General features: G+C 38.3%; 1 protein-coding gene and 1 long non-coding RNA gene across 6 annotated transcripts in view; one reads left to right on the forward strand and one right to left on the reverse strand.

The window, feature by feature from the left end:
* Positions 1–25,513, reverse strand: part of SYNE2 (spectrin repeat containing nuclear envelope protein 2) — a 323,973-nt gene that overhangs the window by 249,566 nt on the left and 48,894 nt on the right. For all 5 annotated transcript variants that reach the window (XM_040226258.1, XM_040226261.1, XM_040226260.1 and 2 more), the window contains exon 2: positions 22,367–22,495. In XM_040226258.1, coding sequence (XP_040082192.1) covers positions 22,367–22,445 — 79 coding nt within the window. In that variant the 5' untranslated portion in view covers positions 22,446–22,495. The remainder of the gene's footprint in view (positions 1–22,366; positions 22,496–25,513) is intronic.
* LOC120852836 lies at positions 1,084–24,006 on the forward strand. The gene is made up of 3 exons (XR_005718667.1): positions 1,084–1,191; positions 1,425–1,426; positions 23,979–24,006. It is a non-coding gene; the product is annotated as an uncharacterized LOC120852836 (long non-coding RNA).

Below are 25,513 nucleotides of genomic sequence, written 5' to 3' on the forward strand. Positions count from 1 at the left end.
CAGCATTTCACGTGATGTACTCTGCATATAAGTTAAATAAGCAGGGTAACAATATACAACCTTCACATGTTCCTTTTCTGATTTTGAACCAGTCTGTTGTTCCATGTCTGGTTCTAACTGTTGCTTCTTGACTTGCATACAGGTTTCTCAAGAGGCAGGTCAGGTGGTCTGGTATTCCCATCTCTTTCAGAATTTTCCACAGTTTGTTGTGATCCACACAGTCAAAGGCTTTAGTGTAATCAATGAAGCAGATGTTTATTGGAACTCCTTTGATTTTTCGATGATCTAATGGATTTTGGCAATTTGATCTCTAGTTCCTCTGTTTCTAAATCCAGCTTGAACATCTGGAAGTTTTTGGTTCACATACTTTTGAAGCCTGACTTAAAGGATGTTGAGCATGACCTTGCCAGCATGTGAAATGAGTGCAATTGTGTGGTAGTTTGAGCATTCTTTGGCATTGCCCTTTTTTGGGATTGAAATGAAAACTTTTCCAGTCCTGTGGCCTTTTCCAGTCCTGTGGCCACTGCTAAGTTTTCCAAATTTGTTGGCATATTGAGTGCAGCACTTTCACAGCATCATCTTTGAGGATTCAAAATAGCTCAGCTGGAATTCCATCACCTCCACTAGCTTTGTTTGCAGTGATGCTTCCTAAGGCCCATTTGACTTCACACTCCAGGATTTCTGGCTCTAGGTGAGTGATCATACCATCGTAGTTATCCAGGTCATTAAGACCTTTTTTGTACAGTTATTCTGCATATTCTTGCCACCTCTTCTTAATATCTTCTGCTTCTGTTAGGTCCTTACCATTTCTGTCCTTTATTGTGCCCATCCTCACAATAAATGCAAATAAATAAAATGTTCCCTTGGTGTCTCTAATTTTATTGAGGAGATCTCTAGTGTTTTCCATTCTATTGTTTTCTAGTGTTTACATTCTTTGCACTGTTCATTTAAGAAGGCTTTCTTATCTCTCTTTGCTCTTCTTTGGAACTCTGCATTCTGAGGGGTATATCTATTCCTTTTCTCATTTGTCTTTCACTTCTTTTCTCAGCTATTTATAAGGCCTTCTCAGACAACCATTTTGCCTTGTTGCATATCTTTTTCTTGGGGATGGTTTTGATCACCACTTCCTGTACGATGTTACAACCTCTGTCCATAGTTCTACAGGCACTCTGTATATCATATATGTAGTAGGTTTATCATTTAATGTCTTGCTCTTCTTACAATAGAATTTAAGCAGCACATAAACAAGATGTTTCATCTGTGAAATATTCCAGGGCTTGGAAGAGTCTGGCCAGATTCTAAATAAATATTTGCTAAAAGAGTAGGAATAACAATAATTTTACTAATTATTATTGTTATATTTTATTTACTGTGCTGAGAAGGTCAAATCTACCTTTATGTGTTTGCATTCCTTCTGTGAAAAGCTGTCTGTTCTATCTTCTAAAACACTGTTTTCCTTTGACTCTTCCCATTCACCCCTATTAATCTCTAACACGGTTAAACTGAAATGGTTGGCATGACACCTAGTTTGAGTTCTTAAAAATGTTTTAATCTGATGAGAGCTCAGGGTGAGAAAATGAAGAGAACCTGAGTAAATGGAATTTTAGGGTCTTTATAATTGTAAGTAGAGATTAAAGATGCACTGAACCTTGTTGGATTTCTTCAACTTTTTAAATCCATTTCATTTTTTCTGTATTACCAGCTGAAATTAGTTATAGCTCATTTACACTTTAAAAGGTGCTCAATAATTGAGCACCCAATCTATAATCTACACAAATATAAAATAACCAAAAATTTCCAATGAAAATTTTGTTATATCTGAGCTAATTTGATTAAAATCTAATAAAAACAAAGAGGAAAACAATAAGATGAGCAGTCAGTACAAATCCCTACCCAGAACTCTACAGTTAGCAATTGAAACCTTCATGAAAAGCTTTAAAAAGGAAATTTCGTGGCTTTTAATGAATGCGTTGTCCAAATACAGGATATTTGGTCATCCTGGAAATCAGAAACCTTCAAATGCAACAAGGACCCTTTGCTAACAGCAAACAAAGATGTCCCAGGTGTCATTAAACACCCTAATACCCACTCAATTGAATGTTTTGTCCTTGCATTGTCACTTATCCCTTGACACTTTTTCCCACACTTCCATACTGTCTTACCCTTGAAAAGTGCTATTAATTCAACAGGAATCAGAGCCAAATAGCTCACCCTATGGCAGGATAAGTAACCTTTTGTTCTTTTCAAAGGTTGACCCATTGGGGAAAAAATAATTGAGATCCATATGCTTTAAAGCAACTTAATTTGAGTGGTGAGATTTTATTAATGTTGGGTTTTATTTTTCAAACTTTCAGAGTAACTTTCTAATAAAATAATAAAACTTTTCACAGAATGGCATGAAGAGAATAGGACCTTTTATTTTTTTATTCTATTTCTTTAATTTTTTAAAATTTAATTTAATTTTATATTATAGTTGTGTTAGTTTCAGGTATACAGCAAAATGATTCAGATACATATATACCTGTTCTTTTTCATATTCTTTTGCCATATAGATTATTAAAGAGTATTGAGTAGAGTTTCCTGTGCTATACAGTCTTTGTTAATTATTTATTTTATATATAATAGTATGTACATGTTAATCTCAACTTCCTAATTTATTCCTCCTCCCCACCTGTCCCCTTTGGTAACCATAAGTTTGTTTTCTAAGTCTGTGAGTCTATTTCTCTTTTGTAAATGAGTTCATTGTGTCATTTTTAGATTCCACATTTAAGTGACATCATAAGATAGTTGTCCTTCTGTGTCTGACTTACTTCACCTAGCATGATAATCTCTAGGGCCATTCATGTTGCTGCAAATGGCATTACTTCATTCTTTTTTATGGCTAAATAATGAGAATAGGCCCTTTTAATCAGCAGATGTTAGGGATGGAAAAAAACAAAAGCAGAAAGAGAATAAAATCTACCATAATGATGAGTTTTTTTTAATACCAAGGAGTAGAGAGAGTGAGAAATGCTCTCTCCTAATTTTATTAAGGCAAATAAAAAATATATATAAGACAGGAAAATGTAGTCAGTGAATTTTATTCAGGCCCATATAGGTGTCCTTATCATTCTTGGTAAAAATCTGGCTGAGTTTGAGAAAGGAGGCATAGAAGGAAAAGATTTTCTCTAGGTGTCATTACCATAAAAATACATTTAATCCCTGAGTTTGTTCTTATTCAATCTGCCTTTTGTGAGCTGGCAACTCATATCTTTAGCTGGAGGGGAACTTAAATGAAAACAAATTGAGTTAAGCTCAATTAAAGAGGGTGGATTATAAATTCATTACTAAGCTCATTATAAAACTACCATGGCCACTGGGTCTCAGCAAGGTCCAGTTTCACAAAAGTTCATCTAAAATGTTGACTCCAGCAGTCCTCCCCATTATTAAAAGTCACCCAGGCATAAGAATCTCTAATTTACATTTTCACTAAAATACAGAGGAATGCATTACTACAATGTGGCTTCTCCAAGAATGTTCTCTACTGCATGAGGTCACCAAGGACGCTTTGTAACCTTCTATCCAGGAATTTCCCTTTCTCTAGTGGATTACTGATTACAGGTCTACTGCACATGGCCCCAGATTTATTACTTGGATCTTTCATTCTCCTCATTAAAATCTTTTGATCATTCCCTAATTCCTTAATGAATTCTTAGTCTAACATTCTAGGTCATTCATTCATAATCTGACTCTGATCAACTTTTTCCTGACTCATCTCCCATACCTTCTCCACTCATATCCTACTGCCCTAGCCAAACCAGAGTATCTACAATTCCCCAACTGAGTTGCACTGTTTTCTGCATCAATATGCCATGTACCCTCTGGATTGGACAATTCTTCCATATCCCTCTGGACCCACAGAAACCCCAGCACCCAGCACATGGCGAGTGTTAGATTGACATTTGTTAAAATAAGACATATTCTGTTCAATGTTCCCTTTGCAAAACAGAAATAGTCTCTTCTGGTTCTGGCTTACCACAACACTTTGTTGGATCTTTTTTTTTTTTTAATCTTTATCATTAGAAAGTATATAATCCTCATAAAACAACTTTTTCAAACAGTAATAGAATTCCAAGTTATTCTTAACTTTCCCAAACACCCACTTTCCTTGCCCTGAGACAACATTAATTAACAATCTCCTGTACATCCCTTCTAGCTTAGGCAGGCAAAGAAAAGAAATTCTAAAGGGCAAGGATTTGTTTTGATTGGTCACTGGCTCTCTAGCTCCAAGAAGTAAAAGACACTCAGTCAAAACTTGTTGACTGAATGAATGAATGTATATGTAAACGAATTAGTATACATGATTTTTTTTAAGTTGATAATTCAAAATAAACATGATTTAGCTACACTATTTAAATCAGAAAAGCATCTGTTGAAACATAAGAAAATTTTTAAAAGATCATAAACCTTCCACATTAACAGGAAGGAAGAAAATTATATCTGGCTAGTAAAAAGAACAAAGTAGATATATATGTGCCTGTGTGTGTGTGTTTTCTTAAGTGAAAGAGAGCAAGTTATAACGTAACGTGTTTACAATGATCCCATCTGTATCTTTATGACAGGATAGCTCCGTGAAAAACTCAACCGTTTTGTTTTGTCTTCTGGTAAGTACCACTTTCTGCTCACGTACTGCAGTCATGCTCCTGCATCTGGCTTCTCTCCTACTCAATGCACAAACCTTAAAACTAAACCTTTATCCTTTTGTGTTTTTGCTTCCTCTTAACCCAGTGCCATGTAGAGAAGAGGTACTCAATAAATTTAGCTGACTGAAAGATTTAGTAAAGATTAAAAGACTGAGGCTCAAACTGACTTGTCGTTGCCTGGAGAAGAATTTATTGGCAATGGTTACTAGGCCTAGGTCTTATCCTAATCCTTGTTTTAAAAACCCCTGGGCAACTTTAGACACAGCTGGGGAGGGAAACGGGGGGACAAATGGAGAAAATAGCATCAACATATATACACTATCATGTGTAAAACCGATAGCTGGTGAGAAGTTGCTGTATAACACAGGGAGACCAGTCTGGCACTCTGGGATGACCTAGGGGGTGGGATGGGGGAGAGGGGAATATATATTTTATACATATAAAAAAAGTGTATAATTATGATTGAGTCACATTGCTGTACAGCAGAAACCAACACAACACTGTAAAAATTAAAAAACAACATAAACTCAAAAAAATAAATAAAGTGAATAAATAAAACCCCCTGGGCAATTTCTTTCTTCTGCTAAGAAAATGTCTTGAACAAAAGGGCGTGTACTAATGAGACCCTGTTTCTCTCCCCTGAAACAATCCTGCCAACTCCTTGTTAGTTGGGACAGCCACAGTAAAGATAAATAGATTCAGTAAGACAATAATACTACACATTTTAGCCACGTGTTCCAACAGCCATCCCAAAGAATCTTACCCAAGCTGTTATCTGATAGAAAGGGAACTAAAAACAATAAGGCCACCTCTTCTATTGTTTCTCAAGGAGATGATAACAAATAGAAATGAAGAAACAAATTAAGAGAAAGAAAATACACAGGCACGCACAACCAAAACAAGAAAAGCCTAAAATATCTTAAGAATAAACAGGAAAAGGCCTGTGACTGAACTACCAAAGGGGAGACTATTAACCAACAGAGAAAGCAAGGGGACAATTTACAACACATTTTCTTGCAACCAACCATACGCCAAACAAACAAGCAAGAAAGATCAATAGTACCAAGACTGAGGCCTTACTTACTGAATCAGAAAAGTGAGTTTAGAAGCTAAGTCTTAGCTAACATATCTCATAAGCACAGTATGCAAACATATCTCTACCTCAAAATTCTTTTCATTCTAGTACTTCCTCCCTGGAGAATCTACATTGTCACTATGGAAAAGAAAAAAAAAACAAGAAACAGCAATTGACTGTCAAACCAGCATTCCAGGACTGAAACCACACTCTACTTCCCTACTTCTCCCTAAACTTGTCCTCATCTGTGCTTTCATCTCATGGGTTTGACGCCACCATCTTTTATCAGCCCCAGGTACAGCCTTTTGCCAAATACTGCCAACTTTGCCTCCACGTGCCTCTGGCATATGCACTTCCTTCTCTACATCTGACGGCCCTCCTGCCCCATCAGCTCTGCTGCAGACCGCAGCCCTGGCCAATCTCGTCGGCTCTGCTCCCTTCAATCTATTCTCCACTTCAACTAGTAAATCTGCCCACAGCACCTTTTCCACCTTCGGATGGTTTCTATCTGCTCTGAGGATCAAAAGCAGAACAGCCTATGAAACCCTGCCTGGTTCACCCACAACATCTCTCCAGCTTCAGCACATATTAACACTACCCTTCCCTGGACCCCAGTGCTCCAGACACTCCATCTTCCTCCAGGACCTCTAGAAGTTATGTTCCTCCTGCCACACCTGTTTGTACCACCCTTCCCTGGTGGGTCAGAGGTTAAAGCGTCTGCCTGCAATGTGGAGACCTGGGTTCGATCCCTGGGTTGGGAAGATCCCCTGGAGAAGGAAATGGCAACCTACTCCAGTATTCTTGCCTGGAGAATCCCATGGACGGAGGAACCTGATGGGCTACCGTCCACCGGGTCGCAAAGAGTCGGACATGACTGAGCTACTTCTCTTTCTTTCTTTCTTTCTTTCTTTCCCCTTCACATACTTAACTTCTAAATTACACTTAGGGCTCAGCTCAACAGTTGCATCCCAAAGGAAACCTAAGCCAATTCGTCTTCCTCTTCTACTTAAGCACTTGCCTCAACTTATAATCACTGACAAAGTTAAGAGCATGGACTCTAGAGCTAGACTACCTGAGTTTGATCCATATTTGCCACACATACAAGCTGTGAGCCTGTCTTTTCATCTGTAAAATGGGGATGGCAGGGCCTACCTCAGAGTTGTTAAGAGGATTAAACACTTGTGATGTAGATCAGAGATCAACAACTGATAACCCCAAAGGCCAAATGTAGCCTATCGCCTATTTTTCTAAATGAAGTTATTTTGGAACACAGACACATTCATTTACTTACATATTGTCTGTAGCTATGTTCATGCTAAAATGGCAAGTTGCATAGTTGCAGCAGACCATACTGACCTCCAAGTTAAGTATTTACTACTTTGTTCTTACAAAGAAAGTCTACCAATCCTTGGCCCAGACTATGCTTGAGCTATACAAATGAATATTAGCTACAACATGGATGAATGTTGAAATCATTATGCTAACTGAAAGAAGCCATCACGAAATACCACATAGTATATGATTCCATTTGTATGAAACATCCAGAATAGGACAATCTATAGACACAGAAAGTAGATCAGTGTTTGTTCAGGGCTGATACAAGGAGGAGGAGAAGGTTTTGGAATAATATTGAAAGGGTATGGGGTTTCTTTGGGGGTGGGAGGGATGATAAAAACATTCTAAAATTAAGGGTGATGGTTGCACAACTTTGTGAGTATACTAAAAATGACTGAATTGCACACTGTAAGTGGGTGAGCTGCATGGTATGTGAATCACATCTTGAATTATAGCTCTATAATGCTGTTACCCCCAAAATAGCAGCTAAGACCTATGAACTTCTTTGATTACTATCTGCTTCCTCATTAGCCTGTGGGCCCCAGGAGAGCACAGGCCAACCCTGATTTTGCTCCTCATCTTGCGTGCAGTACGTACCCCAGTGCATTTCATATTGTTCGGATTCAAAAAGTATTTGTTGGTTATCTGGCTGGAAGGTGCGAGTGGGGCTTTGCTGCTATTTTTCCCAAGTCAATCCAGAGATTTAAGGTCTTAGTTGGCTGGGAAACGCTGTGACACAGAGCAAGGAATTTCTGCTCTGAGCCTTAGCATGTAGGATCCAGCCAGGTCATGTAGCCACATGAGGCAACCGCGCCCTCATGCAAACACCTGAGACCTTCACACTGAGGCTTTTGTTTCCAGCCACACGGAACACAGCTCCTGGCTCTCTGCAAAAACAAACTTTGCGCTTCCAGCACATGAAAATGAGCCCGCAATGCAAATGGCGTGCCTAGGATCTGGGGTGCTTTTTGCTTCTCTTCTTTCCTACCCTCTTCTGACTCACCTGAGTTGCTCAATAAAAAATATCTGTGGAATGAATAAATCAAAGAGATGATGACATTTCTTTTAACACATATTTCTCACTCCCTACTACTTTTAACAACCACATTAACACTGTGAGCACTTTTCTTCTGAAAATCACCTTCCTCTGAAGGTGTGAGCCTGAACACCTCCCATCTGAGCCAGCAGTCCAAACACCTCTGACTTCTGAGTTCAAAAGAGCCAGACTGAGCTAAAGGGATGGTGCTGTGGTTACAAATTTAGGATTCTTACAGTTTTGAATGTCAGCTAATCAACTGGAGGTCAGAGGTTAATTGCAGGGTTCTATGCCCCAATTCCCAGAGATTCTGACTGAGGGGGATCACACAGCTCACTCTGAGAAACCCCTCGCTAAAGTAATTAGATGGGTTTTATACGTGTGACTTATTCTTGAAAAAAATACAAGGGAACAGGAAGGACCTAGCAAAAATAGTAATGAAATAATAAACTCTGAGATGTTAACATAATGAATTAATAACTCAAATATAAATCTATTCTAATTTATGGGGATCCTAAGACACACTTCAAGGGACTCAGAAAGCATGCTATGTCCAGGAATAAGTAGGACTGAAGGATAAGGAACAATGAGACTATTTCCTTAAAGTTTCTGGGAATGGTAACCCACTCCAGTATTCTTCCCTGGAGAATCCCATGGATAGAGGAGCCTGGCAGGCTACAGTCCATGGGATCCCAGAGATCGGACATGACTGAGCAACTAACATTTCATTTTCATTTCTAGTCAAGGGCTCAGGCAGGCATTCTGTAAATGAAAAAACTGTAGATACAAAAGATGAAGGATTTGTAGCCACTCATGCAATAAGCATTTATTGAAAATCTACTATGTCCTGGATACTGTGCTCTAGATGTCACATCTGGCTGAGAGAGAAATTTAAATCCAGATGCGTCTGATACCAAAATCCATGTTCTTTTCATTATAATTAAAAATCAGCTGAAATGCCAGATCTATTTCTCCTCCAGGAATCACCCTATTTCTCTCCTCCCCTTCAAATCCAGACTTCTTGAAAGAATTGTCTACCCTGGCTATCTTCACTTCCTCACCTACCACTCACTTCCCAACCCACAAAAATCTGGCATCTACCCCTGCCTCTCCACTTAATTCTCAGCTGGGCCACTTACAATATGCCCACTGCTAACCTCATGGATACTTGTCAGTATTTTTTGGACTCCTGAAACTTTTGATACTATTTACTACCCTCTCCTTGAAATATTCTCTTTGGATTCCATGATATCACACTCAGCTGGTTTTCTTTCTACTTCTCTGGACACCCCTTCCAAGCCCTACTATGGGTTTGTTTGGCTTCTTTTATCTCTGGAATGTTGTGTCTAGGCCCTTCTTCTCTTTCTCTAGATTCTGTCATCTACTCCCACGGAACAAATTACCATTTATACACTCATCACTTCCACATCTTTACCTTCAGCCCAGGTGTCCATTTCTCCTGAGCTGTGTGTATGTTTACCCCACTGTCTTCTGGGTATCTCCACTTAATTATTTCAGGGACACACTTCAAACTCAACGTTTTCAGAACTGAGTTACCATCTCAACCAACTCCCTCTCCCATCAAAGTTGTTCTGCATCTGTCCCCCAGTGAATGGTTCCATCGTCTGTTCCTTTGCTAAAGAATAAACCTGAGTCATCTTTGATACTTGCTACTCCCTCCCTTTCCCACACCCACTCAGTCAAAAAGCCCTGATAATTATCTCAATAAAACTGAAATAAAGTAAAAATTTTTTCATATGACATCCCTTATATGTGGATCCTAAAAAAAAAAGAGGGGGTACAAATGAACTTATTTACAAAATAGAAGTAGAGTCATGGATGTAAAAAACAAATGTATGGTTACCAGGACATGAAGGGGAAGGAATACATTGGGAGATTGGAATTGGCATATACACACTATTATATATAGAATAGATAAGTAATAAGGACATACTGTATAGCTCAGGGAACTCTACTCAATACTCTGTAATGGCCTATATGGGAAAAGAATCTAAAAAAAAAAGAGAGAATGGATATATGTATATGTATAACTGATTCCTGCTGGCTTCCCTGCTGGCTCAGATGGTATAGCATCTGCCTGCAATTTGGGAGACCCAGGTTCAATCCTGGGTTGGGAAGATCCTCTGGAAAAGGAAACGGCAACCCACTCCAGTACTCTAGCCTGGGAACTTCCATGGACAGAAGAGCCTGGTAGGCTACAGTCTACGGTCCCGAAGAGTCAGACACGACTGAGCGACTTCACACTTTCACCATAACTGATTCACTTTGCTGTACACCTGAAACTAACACAACACTGCAAATCAAATATACTCCAATAAAAATTTTAAAAATAAATAAATAAAATAAAATTTTTTTAAATTCACAGCTCTGAAAATTGGGCCTATTAGATATCTCTGGGTACCCATTTCTATCTGTACTAGCACCTCCTAGATCAGGACACCATTATGTCTCAGTTAGACTGCGGTAACAGACTCAACTGGTCTTCCGTCTTCACATTCCACCCCACACAACCACACCCCACAGCTCCCCCTAGGTGATTTCTACATCACCAGTTCTGAATAAGCTTCTACTCAGAATGCTTCTGCTGCCTTCTCTTGGTCTTAAGGAAAATGTCAAACCTCTATACGCTTACATGACCTCAGTTTTAAAAAAAAAATTTAGCGTCTTTATTGAATTTGTTACAATATTGCTTCTGTTTTATGCTTTGGTTTTTCGGCTGAAGGCATGTGGGATCCTAGCTCCTCAACCAGGGAACCAACCCGCACCTCCTGCATTGGAAGGCAAAGTCTTAACCACTGGACCACCAGGGAAGTCCCTACATGACTTCATCTTTTCACACTCTCCTTCAAACTCCAAACTTCAGACTCACTGAACATCCATTTCCTTAAATGTGCCATGTTCAGACATCTTCTGGCTTTGAAACGCTGTCACCACTGCCTGCAACCCTCTTTCCATCTTCAGCCTTCTCATCTGTTAACACGTTAGGTCTAAGCTTAGAAACCACTTCCTATGGGAAGCTCTCCCTGAGCCTCAAGTCTGAGGGAGGTATTCCTACTCTGAACTTCTACAGTACCATGCCACCTTCCTCCTGTAGCACACATCATACTATACTGCTGATAGACTGGTCTGTATCTTTGTTTCCGGATAGCAAAAGCTATGTGCCATTCCCTGAGCTCAGTACAGTGTCTTATACATCACAAGCATTTAAAAAAATAACTTGCTTAGTAACAAATAAATAAATGAATGGGACCCTAGGAAAAAAACAAACCTATACTTAGGAAAAGCATAACCATTAATGGAGTAGCGTCTCTTACTTTAAAAAAATCCTATGTTTTCTTTCAACAAGTACCTGATATCATCCGAATCTCTTGAAATGTTAAGTCACTGTTTCTGTTTGCTCACCTCTCATTTTCTCCTTAACTCCAGTCAGGCCTCCACCTCACCACCTGAGTGTAGCGAATGTGTTTGAGTCACCAACTGACACTATGAGCCCAAATCCAGTGGCCATTTGTCTACTCAACACAGTTGACCATACCCTCTTCTTGAAATATCTTCACAGAGGGGTTTCCAGCCCACCAGCTTGCCTAGTTTTCCTTCTTTGGCTTTGACCAATCCTCAGTGTTCTTTGCCTGCTCCTCCCTCTTCTGTTTGACCTCTGAACACCACAGGACCTAAAAGGGCTGCTCTAGCTCCACAGGTGATCTCAATCAGTCAGTGGCTTTAAATAGAAGTACACGAGCCATATGCTGATAGCTGTCAAGTCTCTAGAACTCTGAGTCCTGATATCCAGTTATCTACTAGATATCTCCATTTGGATATCAAATAAGCATCTCATATCTATCCTGGCAAAAATAAATGCTTGATTTCCCCCAAAAGTTGTTTATTCACCAAACTGCTTCATCATAATACATTATATAAGCAACTGCTCAGCTGCTCAAGGCAAAAATTTAGAAATTATCCTTAATTTCTCCTATAATTCACCCCCACACATCCCAACATTCACAAATATCCTTTGGGGAAAAAAAAAAAATCCATGGTTCTTCATCCCATTGCTACCACTCTGGTCCAAAGTCTGATATCTCACCATGTCTACAACAAAACTGGCTTTCCTGTTTCCCCTCCCACTCCCAGATAATCCCCTCTCCACCCAGCAGCCAGAATGATCTTTTGGAAAATGTACATCAGATCATGTTACTCCTTTCATTAAAATTTTCCAAAGGTTTCCCTTCCACACACCTTAACCTTAGAGCTGACGAATCCCTGCCTGACCAAGCTCTGCCTTGCCTTGCTCTCCAATACCAATCACACTGCCCCTCGTCCACCACAATCCAACCACACCAGGCTCCCCTGGCTCCACAAATTCACCAGGTTTGTTTCTACTTTTGAGCTTTTCCTTGAGTCATTGCCTCAGACTAAAATGTTCTTCCCCAGTTTTTTGCACAGCAGCTCCATCATGTTATTCAATCTCTCCCTAAGTGTCTTCTCCTTCTCTGACAACCTGATCTAAAGAAGACACCTGAACAACAATTACATAAATCCATTTTTAATATTTGATATTTTTTGTTAATTATTTATTGTCTCTCCAATTGAAATGCAAGCATCATGGACACATGAAGTTTGTTGGAGTCATTCACCTCAATAATCTCACAACCCAAAAGAGTGCTTGATTTAAAAAAAAATAGTGCTTGATACAAATGGGGTTTCAAGGAACACAGATTACATGAATATATTAATGAATAGATTGACCTGTATTCATAAAAACTGTAATTATGCAATGAAGCAGTTCAGTGCGAATTCACCTGTACTTTTGAAACATTTTGTTTTGAAGACATCAAACCACCCTGGAAGTTCTGCCAAGTAAACATTCAAACTGAGGTAGACAGAGGCACAGAGCAGAACTAGTTCCCACTATGAATATCCTTAACTGAAGACAGGGCCAACAACGCCAACGTTTTGGAAAGATCTTACATGTTACTCAAATTTGAGAAGGGCCACATGTTCTATATTTGAACCAAGTGCCTTTGACTGTGTAGCATTTCACTGCCCATGTAATTGGCGGTCCTCTGTGTAGCAAAGGCTGAAAGGACCAAAGCAAAACCTGAGGGTGCTGCCCCACCCCAGAGGCAGACAGCAAGTGTGTGTAGCTACTCTTCTCCCTTTTCTTCCCATGCTCATTCAACACATGTCACCTCAAAGACCATGAATGACCAGGAGAGACTGTCCACCCAGACTCTCATACCACTCCTGTAAAGATACACACATTGAGAACCTCACTCACTGCGTTTCTTTCTGTAATAAATCATTCATAGCCTTTATCTATCATTTTTAAATGACTTTAAAAATACCTGGTGGTTATCAGTCAACTTCACCTCCCATACATACTGAGTACCAAGTTTCTCTGCTGAACGTTCTGGAAAAATGGAACTGTTTGGAAGAATTATAATCACCAGTGATGAAACCAGATGAGGGAAGTAATCCCTTGAAGAGGCACATTTACAGTGACCTCTGATTTTTTAGAGTATAAAATCACACACTAAAACCACTAAGTGGTTGTAAATTAATCTCTCATATTTATTTCAAACTTTACCATTTCCTAAGGGGAAATCATTTTGAGTTTTATTTCTTCTAACATACTACTTCAAGCTCCGAATAAGTACACCCCCTCCCAAGACACAGGCATACACAAATGCTCAGAAAAAAATCTTGTATCTCCCACGGGACTAATTAAAAAGGATTCTGATTTCTATAAGAAATGAATGAGATCTTTGTTAACCTACTTTAACAGGACTCTTAAATGACCTTGGATTTATCTTGCCCTACTTTTCAAAATGTAACTGACCCAGAATAAAGTAAGCTTATCCCTGGCAAAAACAGAACCAAAGTTCCCAGAAGACGAAACAGTATACATCTATCACTAAGGGGTGGCGGTGGAGAGGGGAAAAGGGACCTTTCCCTGAAAAACACTGTCCACTGAAAACACTACTTCTTACAGAGTCATTGTGTTTTTCATTTAATTGAAATATTTTTAAAATTATGAAGCTTTACAATATGGAGGTTAATAATCCTCCAAAAAAGAAAAAAAATAGCAAAAGATCTCAGCTATTATGATTTCAGGAATTTTCTGGAAGGTTTTTTGTTGAAACAGTACAGCACTGATAGCTGATGAAGGACTATAACTTAATTAATTTCTCTGGGTGTAATAATCATCTAATTGGCAAAAAAAAAAAGAAAGCCAGAGATAATTTGCTTCTATTCATAATAATGAAGCGGTCTGCCTTGGTTAGAGGAGCAAAAATACTGTCTGCACATTTCTTACCCTTCATTCATCAGTTCCATCAAAATCCCACAGTGGGGACCTGAGTGCAAAAGGGCAGAAATTCTATTCAAAAGCATTTTATTCAATCTACTCCTCTTTCTTGGACTTCACACAGCTTCATTCACTCACTGTCATAAGGCTGAATAGAATTTCTCTCAGAAACACGATACTAAAACACTATTGAGCCCTTAAATATCACATACACACCTTACTGCCTTGTTTCTAAAGAAATCTATATTTCTATCCTAATTTTCCTGAACACAGAACAATTCTTCAAATTCAGGGTACTTTATATATATATTTTCCTTCTAAATTAAATTTTTACTTTATATTGGAATATAGCTTATTTACAATAGTGTTTTAGTTTCAGGTGTACAGCAAAGTGATTCAGTTATACATACATTCATCCTTTTTCAGCTTCTTTTCGCATATAGGTTATTACAGAATATTGAGTTCCCTGTGCTATACAGTAGGTCTTTGTTGATTATCTTTTTTATATATGGTAGTGAGTATATATTAATCTCAGACTCCTTATTTATACTTTTATATTGGAATGGCTGCTCATTTTTTCATTACATAGTTGTTTATTAAAAGCCTAAAACATGTCAGAAATTTCACCGGCAATAAGGATACAAGATTTCCTATGCAGGGTACCTAACACACCCTTAGAGGAACTCAGATGGCTGATTAGAACAAGTGATGTCCAAAGACAAAAGGAAACTCCAGGATAAGAAACAATTACAGAGGATTCAGCAGGAAAAACTCCAGTGAAGTTCTCATTTGGATGATTTGTTGATGTCACTTTCTCCTGACATCAATAGGCAAAAGCACAGCTTGGCTACACATCTCTGGAAGGTGCTCAGTCTCTTCATCTTTGCAGCCTTAACATCCTACCTATGGTTGGCACCCAGTATTTACTGAACAGCTGAATAAAATTCAACATCACACAATTATGCTTGTAATCTACCTCAATGAACATAAATACTTTCTAATATTATTAAAAATTATACTTAAATTGAAAGCCACCCTTCAGATGGATACTCAGTAAATCATGAATAAATTAGAGTAATAACTGTAGAGACTCACATTTCACTGCTCAGTCCACAAAGCAAGGTCTACTCGGAAGACACAAAGGGCTTTTCAATCTTTTAAAATATGTCATCTGGAAGATAACAGCACTAAATAAAACGTATGAGCACTGTTTGAAACAACACAGTAAGTTGGCTAAACGTGGTTTTATACAGGTTCACGCAGAGGATTAACCATCCACCAGCATTTTAGCAGGACTGCATGAAAGTTAATTCCTCATATGGTGCAAAGGTAATAGAATACACACTCCTTCCTAGTCCTTTGTCTAATGGATGATGATATTCTGTATTTGAAAACTGTTGTTCTAATGAGGTATCATGGGCCCACCTCATTTTTCAAAACAAAATAATGTGCTCGAGGTACATAAATGTCTTTTGTTCTTTTATGGCCCCCAAATTATCATATTTATGTGTTAAAAAGAAAACTTAAATATGAAATATATTAATTGTCCAAAATAATTCAAAATTGTCACAGCTGCCACTTAAAATATCACAAAATGAGTCAGCCTAGTCAGTCAATTTCACTTTTTTTTTTTTTTTTGAAGTATAGTTGATTTAAAATATTGTGTTAAATTCCAGGTGTCAGTTTCACTCACTATTAATTTGACTTTCAAATGGGTCCTCTACCTGTGTTATGCTTTTAAGCTTTCCACGACATAGGAAGTTCTCAAGAAAGAGTTTCTTTGAAAACAGGATCTTTTATCTGCAACAATTTATTTTAAATACATTGATATAAAACAGTACTTAATGGTCTTACTATTTGATGCTATTATAATAGTGAAAACACACTAAATCAAAAGGGAGGTCTTTGGACATTTTACTTGCTACTGCTTTATTTTAAGCAGCTCAGCTTCTAACTTTGGCTCTTCTCCATCTTATTACCCATAGTCAATATTTGCAGAGTCATATTATATTATATATTATAATTACAGAGTCCACCTAACAGTTTCTTATCTGTCCCATCCTTTCCTACTCACTGCTGTCACTCAAATCCAAGCCAATATTACCCAACACCCAGATATTTGCAAAACTTTTCTTTTTTACTTAATTTTTATTGGACTACAGTTGCTTTACAGTGTTGTGTTACTTTCCTGCTAAACAGCTAAATGAATCGTCATACCCCGACATTTATCCACTCTTTGTTAGATTTCCTTCCCATTTAGGTCACCACAGAGTACTGAGTAGAACTCTCTGGTCAGTTTCTCCAACTTCACTTTCTCATCCCTCTCAAGTCTTCCCATACCTCAAAGTCAGATTAGTCTCCTAAAGCACAGTTCTCACCATGGACCCTGTCCTCTCCTTCTCAAGACCCATAACTATCCGCTACCTAAAAGCATAATCCTCAAACTTCTTAGCTTGAATTCAACTCCCTCCAGAATCTTCATCTCAGAAATGTTACTGAAGGGATTCCTCCTTTCATCTCAAAATTAAACAGAATAGCAAAGAAAATTCCATACAACTTGAAAACTCGGTGGTATTATTCAACTTTACCCCTTACTGCTTTTATAATCATATCTGCCCGATACATCAAAGAATTATCCTCTGAACATAACTTTCCCCACCTGACAAGCTTAGTAGAGATGTTATTTCAGACAAAAAAAAAATGTAGTTACTATTCTCTTAGGACAGAGAAGGCAATGGCAACCCACTCCAGTACTCTTGCCTGGAAAATCCCATGGACAAAGGAGCCTGGTAGGCTGCAGTCCATGGGGTCACTAGGAGTTGGACACGACTGAGCGACTTCACTTTCACTTTTCGCTTTCATGCATTGGAGAAGGAAATGGCAACCCACTCCAGTGTTCTTGCCTGGAGAATCCCAGGGCTGGGGGAGCCTGGTGGGCTGCCATCTATGGGGTCACACAGAGTCGGACACGACTGAAGCGACTTAGCGGCAGCAGCAGCATTCTCTTAGGATAAGAGGGAAGGAAGCACCTGTCATTTTGCCAAGTAAGAAATCCAATGGAAGGGTGTAAAGAAATTCTATAATGGAAACTTCAGTTAAGCAAATAGCAGCCATTTATTTCTCATTTTAAATAGCTGGAACTTTCATATATATAATTTACTTCAAATGTGCACCATCTATAGTAGCACAAATGCACTAAACTAAAATAAATTCCATTTTTTTACATTAATCAAATTCATAAATTCTCAAACTCACAAATTCCATTTCCTTTTCCTCCCCAAAAGCCAACCATTTCAATGCTGTCATCCTCATTACACTAAGAAAACACAAATCTCTCTTTACAAAAACGACCCTTAAAAAATCCCTCCATAAAGACATTTTCTCAAAGATCACACGAATGATGAACAAAGAGAAAGACAAAGTTGCTTGTTTATTGTCCTGCTCTATGAATTTCAGCAAGGCACTGCCTGATTCCTTAGGTCTGATGCCTTGTTGGCCCTGAATACATAAGATACCTGTTTTCAGAGCAAATCAACAATGATTCACCACATTTCAATGCAGACATTTTAGTCTTTCCTTGAGCATATTATTTGCAGGAAAGGTGTGGCAGTAATTGTCTCATCTTATGTAAGTTTTTGGTTAAAATAAAACAGGCATTGTTAGTTAAATAGGCCTCTTTCTTCCTTTTAAAAAGGCTCTGAAATTGAGGAGGAAAAAACTTTCTTATGAGCAGTCATCCTGAGACTCTCATTTTACATAAAATCTTTTTCCTATTACTCCAAGGATCATTAAGCACGTGTGAATTTTGTGAAATACAAGTCGGCTTACAGAGTGGACAGAGCTGAATGCTTTTAAGACTACTGCCAACAGCCTGCAGTTTGGAAGTAACCAATATCCATAATGTTATCTATCAATTTTTTGCCTACATAGCTAACAATGCTGCAATGAAACCAAAGTTACCGTCAGAAGTACATACAAGTTCTTTCTTTCCTTCCTTCTCTTTCTCCTTGCTTTCTTTCTCTCTTTCAACAAGAAAGAATTCAGGCCAGAAAAATCATTGTAAATCTGCTAATAACAATATAGAACTTAACTCTGGGACACCCATTCATTTCACAGTTAAGCCTTCATTCTACAGTCACGGGAACTCCTCGGTTGAGGGTACGTAGCTAATGTGAGCAGCTCTTGTTCTGTGTAAAGGCAACTACATTATAGTATTGGCTTTCCACCTCTCCCCCTATTGAGCAATATACCCAGCTCTACATTCCTCTAAAGAGACCATGAAGGCAAATCATTCACACTAGCAGCACATCACATTGCCACTGCCAAACAGCCCACACTCATCTCCTATTGTAAAACAAACTGTAATAACCAAATTTTATTAAAAACATGCTATAGGAAACACTCATTTACCAGTAATTTGTTAATTATTTTGAGCTATTTGTGAACCTGAGAACCTGTGAACCTGTTACTTAAAAATGCCCATTCATATTCAGGATGTGAAAGATGGCTGTAAATTTTTAAAAAATAAAAGTTCGCTACGGGTTGACTAAAATAAAGCTAAGATTGATGTGCACTTTCCAAAGAAAGTTGTTAGGAAAATTCCCTCTTTCAGATTGTTCTCTGAACTGTGTCAGAGTGGGTGTGGTGCAGTGGAAAGAGAATTACCCTCCAGGTCAAAACCTAGCTCTGCTGCTCGCTAGCTGCGTGACCCTGGGAGAGTAATTCCACCTTTGTGAGCCACAGCTTCCTTCCCTGTATATGGAAGATAAAATATCTTACCTTACAATGTGGGTGTGAGGATCAAGTGAGATAATGTACAAAAGGGTGCTGTGTAAGCTAGAGCATGCTACATAAAACTCTGCAGTGGGGAAGAAAGCATTTTTAAATATAACACTTATAATATGAACACTATGATAAGTGCTAAAGTAGGTGCTATGGGAGAAAGGAGGAGCGTAAATCTTAGCCAGAGGAAGAGTGGGGCTTGTGGAGGAAGCTGAGTCTGGTTAAGTTTGGGATGGACAGGGACATAGGAGGACTGGATGAGCTGGACTCTTGCGGGAGGAGATGGCACGGGGGCAACAACCACCTTAACAAAAGCACACAAGCAGTGGGCGGGGTGGTGCGGGGCCGACTCCTCAGGAGCCTGCAGGACTGGAGAACGGGTGCTTGTAGGAGATGAGGGTACAGGGAAAGGTGCACAGCAAACAGTCTGCGTGAGCCACACCACCAAGTTTAGACTTTATTGTACATGTGATGCGAAGCCACTGAATTGTTGTTGCTGTTCAGTCGCTAAGTCATGTCCGCCTCTTTGTGACCCCACGGACTGCAGCACACCAGGCTCCTCTGACCTCCACTATTTCCCGGAGTTGAATAGAAATGTCAAAACAAAACAAAACACAAGTCAATGAAAACCAGACTTCTGGTTTACAATTTCTTCCCGTCCAGCACACAGTTTCTACTCTAGCCTTGTGCTCCTGCACAAAAATCCTTTGGAACAAAGACTTTAACTGCAATAAATGCAGAGAAATTATGATGCATCTACTGAGTTCCTACTCTGTATCTGGCAGGCGCTGTGCTAAGCCTGCAAAATGTTCATCCTCAAAGCACAGGGGCAAGATAGGCATTATCACCCATATTCTAAATATGAGGAAACGGAGACTCAAAAAAGATAAAGTCTCTTATCTAAGAACTGGTAAGTGTCAGAGCCAGCATTTGAAATTAGGTTTACCTTTAGAAGTCTGCGCCTTATGACTGCTTTCAGCCAACTCCACCACCACTGCCACATCTGGCAACAAGTCTGATCTTTTCCTATGAGTTTGTATGTTCGATTGGTTGTTTTTGAGGTTTTATTGACTTCCAACACTATATTAGCTCCTGTTACATAACATAGTAATTAAATACTTCTATAAGTTTCAAAAGGACCACTAAATTAAATCTAGTTGAGGAGCCTAGTAGGCTACAGTCCATGGGGTTGCAAAGAGTCAGACAGGACTGAGTGACTTCACTTTCACTTTCACATGGTCTAAGACAAATAAGTATCAGAGGTGTAATGTACATGATAAATATAACTAACACTATTCTATGGTACATATTGAAAGTGGCTAAGAGAGTAAATTCTAAGTGTTCTCATCAAATAGAACTAAATTTCTCCTTTCTTTGATTTTGCATCTATATGAGATGATGGATGTTCACTAACCTGTGATATTCATTTCATGATGTATGTAAGTCAAATCATTAGGCTGTACACCCTCAACTCACACAGTGCTGTACATTAATTATATCTCAATAAAATCGGAAGGAAAAATAAATAAATAAATATCAGGATCAATTGATTCAGGAAAAAGAAAGAAACTGGATTTACCTGACCATTTATTGATGCACTACCTTCCTGACACATTTTAGGTCATGTGAGTTATTGTTACTCACATGCAACCAAAACATCAGAAACAAACAAGAACATTGGATTTTTTCAGATAAATGAAAAATTGATTCCAACTACTGATGAAGAGTATATGACACTATAAAAATGTACTTACTGAAGCTTTTAAAAATTCTTAAAGTACTCAACATATTATGTTTCTGAGCCTATACAAATTATATGGTGTTTATTTTTAAAAGCCACTGACCCCTAAAGTCAAGAAGGTAATCATTCAAAACACATTTTTAATTAAAAAGAGATATCAAAGGAAAGTCTTTCGGGGACCTGATCATACATGATTCAAATAAATATAATGCAAAGCATGGCAACTATAGTTAACAATACTTTATTTTACATATTTAAAAGTTGCTAAGAGAGTAAATCTTAAAAGTCCTCATCACAAGAACAAAACTCTGCAACTATATACAATGACAAATGTTAATTAGACTTATTTTGGTGATTATTTCACAAGGTAAACAAATATTGAATTTTGTTATATTGTACACCTGAAACTGATACATTGTTGTATGTCTATAATTTCAATTTTTGAATAATAAATTAAAAAATTTAAAAAACAAGTGACTCAAACCTGTGGCTATGGCTTCTAAGTAACATTCTAAGAATGTTACATAATATTGTCAATAATCTTTATACTACTTTAAAACACAGAGTTACATAAGTATTTTCAAAGACTTGCTATAGCCTTATTTTTTCTACACTAGCTAACTTTACTCACCTTCAAGATTTGCAACAAACGTAGAGTCTAGTGATAAATGAATTTTCAAAATACATAACAAAGATTGCCAAGAAGCATTAAAAAAAATACAGACGGTACTGGCATGAAATTCACATATAATTCATGTGACTGAAAGTTCAATCACTTTTAATATTACTGTTATTCCTTTTTATTAGGACAAAAATAGCATATTACATTTAAAAGAGGATTTACAAAAAGATGTAAAATAAGCGTAAACAATGACAACAAACTATGATTAATTAATTTTCATTGCAAAAAAAACATGCACTGAAGAGTAAAAAACCAAAAAACCAAATTCCTTTTAGGTATTCCTTATTTTCCTAAGCAATAAAGATACTGAGATAGCAATAAAGATACTGAAGTATACTTAAAGCTTCTACAAATGGAAAAAGGCAGACATATGTATATATTTGGGGCTTTCCTGGTGGCTCAGACAGTAAAGAATCCACCTGCAATGACGGAGACCAGGGTTTGCTCCTCGGGTCAGGAAGATCCCCTGGAGAAGGGAAAGGCTATGCACTCTCTGGGCTATTCTTGCCTAGAGAATTCTATGAACAGAGAAGCCTGGCAGGCTACAGTCCATGAGGATGCAGAGAGTCAGACACGACTGAGCGACTAACACAACAATATGTATAGATTTTACCCTAAGAGAGACAGAAAGCCGTACAATTTGTGAACAGATGACAGTGAGGTTTGCAGAGTTGCCATGGGGTTACCCCAACCAATCTTAATTACCTTGCAGTGAAAAATGGAGATCATCAATGCCCAAGGAAACCTGTTGGTCTTCGGTGGGAAGCACAGGACTAGATGCCATCCTTTGACTCAGTGAGATTATATCATGTTCATCTCAGTTAAAGAAGTGAACTAAAAATAGAAGGGATAAATGCTCATTAGTACTCTGCAGCTCTGCATTTCCAGTAGAGATGCACTGCCAGAAAACAACAGCAACCAGAAATCGCCCTCCAAAAGAATCACAGCTTTCTAGTGTTTGCTTAGTTCATGAGGAACAAAGTGACTACGCCTTCTTTTCTGAATCATAATCAAGATTTTGCCCTATGACCTTTTCAGGCCCTTCAGAGTTGCAGGCAGAACTCCACAAGGGCTAGCATTGTGGATTCTGACTAGCAGTGAGAAGGAAAGCTACACAATTATATTCTGTAAGTTGTCCAGAGGATGTAAAGCTGACACAAACTGATATCTTAGGTCTTTGTATTATATTATTAGCCTCGACCTATAGGGATTTTCTTTAAAACTTTTCATTTAACTTACTTCCTTTTCTGCTCCATGATGGTTGTCATTTACTGGAAACAATAACAACTGGTTCTATGTAGTTTGCAAAGTGAAACTAAAAATACTGTATGAAAAAGAATGTTTTCCTGCATTACCTATTATATTGATTATTTTCCCAAATCCTTATTTTTCTCCAGTATTCTTGGTTTCTCTTGTGGCTCAGCTGGTAAAGAATATGCCTGCAATGCAGGAGACTTGGGTTCAATCCCTGGGTTGGGAAGATCCGTTGGAGAAGGAAAAGACTACCCATTCATTCTGGCCTGGAGAATTCCATGGACTGTATAGTCTATGGGGTCGCAAAGAGTCGGACGGCACTGAGCACGACTTTCACTCTCACTTGCTCTCACATTTTTTACTCTGCCCCCACTTTGACTCTTAAGAAATCCTTCCAGTAAGAGTAATTCTTACCATCAACTTTTTAAAAGTACTGCTTCATGTATGTGTATGCTATTACTATCCTGGGGGCTGAGAATAAATCATTGACTTCTCCCATTCAGATGATGACTTTCTTATCAAAATAAACTTAACCAAATATACAAGAACACAAAATGTATCAGGGATGGAAAGAGGAATGGTTAAGTGTACAGATACGTGATCAACAAAGTATAGAAAACCAAGAATGGCAGAATCTTTGTGTTGAATACATGAGTATTCACTGTTAAATCTTTCAACATTGCTGTATATTAGAAATTCTTCATAATAAAATGTTGAGGGGGACTAAAAAATAAATAAACCTGAGGCTAAGAGCTAGATACAATCAATCATATCTAATAGACCACTTTTTCAAAATGACAAGAACAAAAATCATTAAATATCCAACAACAGAGCCAGACTTCAACAATCTTTCAATCCTGTCTTCCTACTCTGTTTATCATCTAAAACTCCTTTATCACCTCTCCCATGGATCACTGTTGTTAAAGATTTTTACCTACCAAATAAACTATGCTTATTAATTAATAATTAATTTGTTTTATCCTCAGAAGTAAGATGAATCAGAGTCTCCCTGAGGTAACATTGTTCCTATGCTGCTGATGCTGCTAAGTCACGTCTGACTTAGCAGTCGTGTCCGACTCTGTGTGACCCCACAGACGGCAGCCCACCAGGCTCCCATCCCTGGGATTCTCCAGGCAAGAACACTGGAGTGGGTTGCCATTTCCTTCTCCTATTCCTATGCTAAGTTGATACAATTCTGATTGAAATAAAAAGCTCCTTGTTAATTCTGGCCAGTCTGTGCAGCCTGATGATTGATAAAGGTACAAATGTCCTCAGGTTTTGATGTACTAAAGACCGACCCTGCCTCTTTCCATACCGAAAGCTCCTGAACCCAAAGTGGAAAGAAAATACTTCTTCATGATGACAGGCGAAAACCTGAATTCCAGAATCAATTTCCTGTTGGAAATTGCTGCTATTTCATGCCAGGGCTATTAAATAAAAGGCCAATAGCAATAGTAGCAAACACTTATACCACAGTTACTATACAGAGATACTGTTCTAAGCACAACTGTATGAGTTAGGTACTGTAATCATCGCATACTTGAAATGACAAAACTGAGATGCACAAATGTCATAAACATACCTTCCCAACCCAGGGATCGAACCCGGGTCTCCCACATTGCACACGGATTCTTTACTAGCTGAGCCACCAGGGAAGCCCTGTCCGTGGACACACCCAGCTGTGATGGAGCTGAGATTTGAATCCACGTGGTTTTGGTTTCAGAGTTCATGCTCTTAACTAAAACAGGTTGGTACCTCATAGAGCTAGCTTTGTAGTCGTTCAGTCGCTAAGTCGTGTCCAGCTGTTTGGGACACCGTGGACTGCGGCACACCAGGCTTCTCTGTCCTTCACTATCTCCCAGAGCTTGCTTAGATTCATGACCACTGAGTCAGTGATGCCATCTAACCATCCCATCCTCTGCTGCTCTCTTCTTTTGCTTTCAATCTTTCCCAGCATCAGAATCTTTTCTAATGAGTCGACTCTTTACATTTCATTAATTCCTTCTTTCCCTTACTCAGCTAGCATTTATATATGCCGTGCACTGCTCTTAAGGAATTCAATCTTTTGAGAATGACAGATGAACACGTATTGAAAGAATTCTTCTAAAAAATGTATGTAGAAGGTGTTATGGAAGCAAAGGAGAGGGCACGTCCCATCACGTGAATCTGGAGACAGATGTGATGCCAGCAGTGTACTTAATATAAAACAGCATCTCACTCCAAATAGTCCTGTAAGCATTATTAGGCTAATATAGGGGTATTAGTAAGAATGTCTCTGAGAGCTACTCATTGCCATTCAATATTAAATAAATATAAAATATCAAATGTAGGAGAAAAAACTTAAGAACAGAACCACAGACAGCAAATTGATAACCAGAGAATCAAGAAAATGTTCATGTGCTAGACTGGCATGCAGGATCCACCGTTTTCTATCTTAAAGTCATAGGAAAATATTTGTAAAAAGAAAGTATAGACCTTAAACACAACTATTTGTCTCAGACATTTCTGTTTTTTACAGTGAAATTTTATTAATGAACAAGTCAATAAAATGTAACAATTTTTATGAATTTTTCTAGAGTTTCTAAAAAATGTAAATAA

This window comes from Oryx dammah, unplaced genomic scaffold, assembly GCF_014754425.2.
Source record: "Oryx dammah isolate SB20612 unplaced genomic scaffold, SCBI_Odam_1.1 HiC_scaffold_26, whole genome shotgun sequence".
Classification (NCBI taxonomy): Eukaryota; Metazoa; Chordata; class Mammalia; order Artiodactyla; family Bovidae; genus Oryx; species Oryx dammah.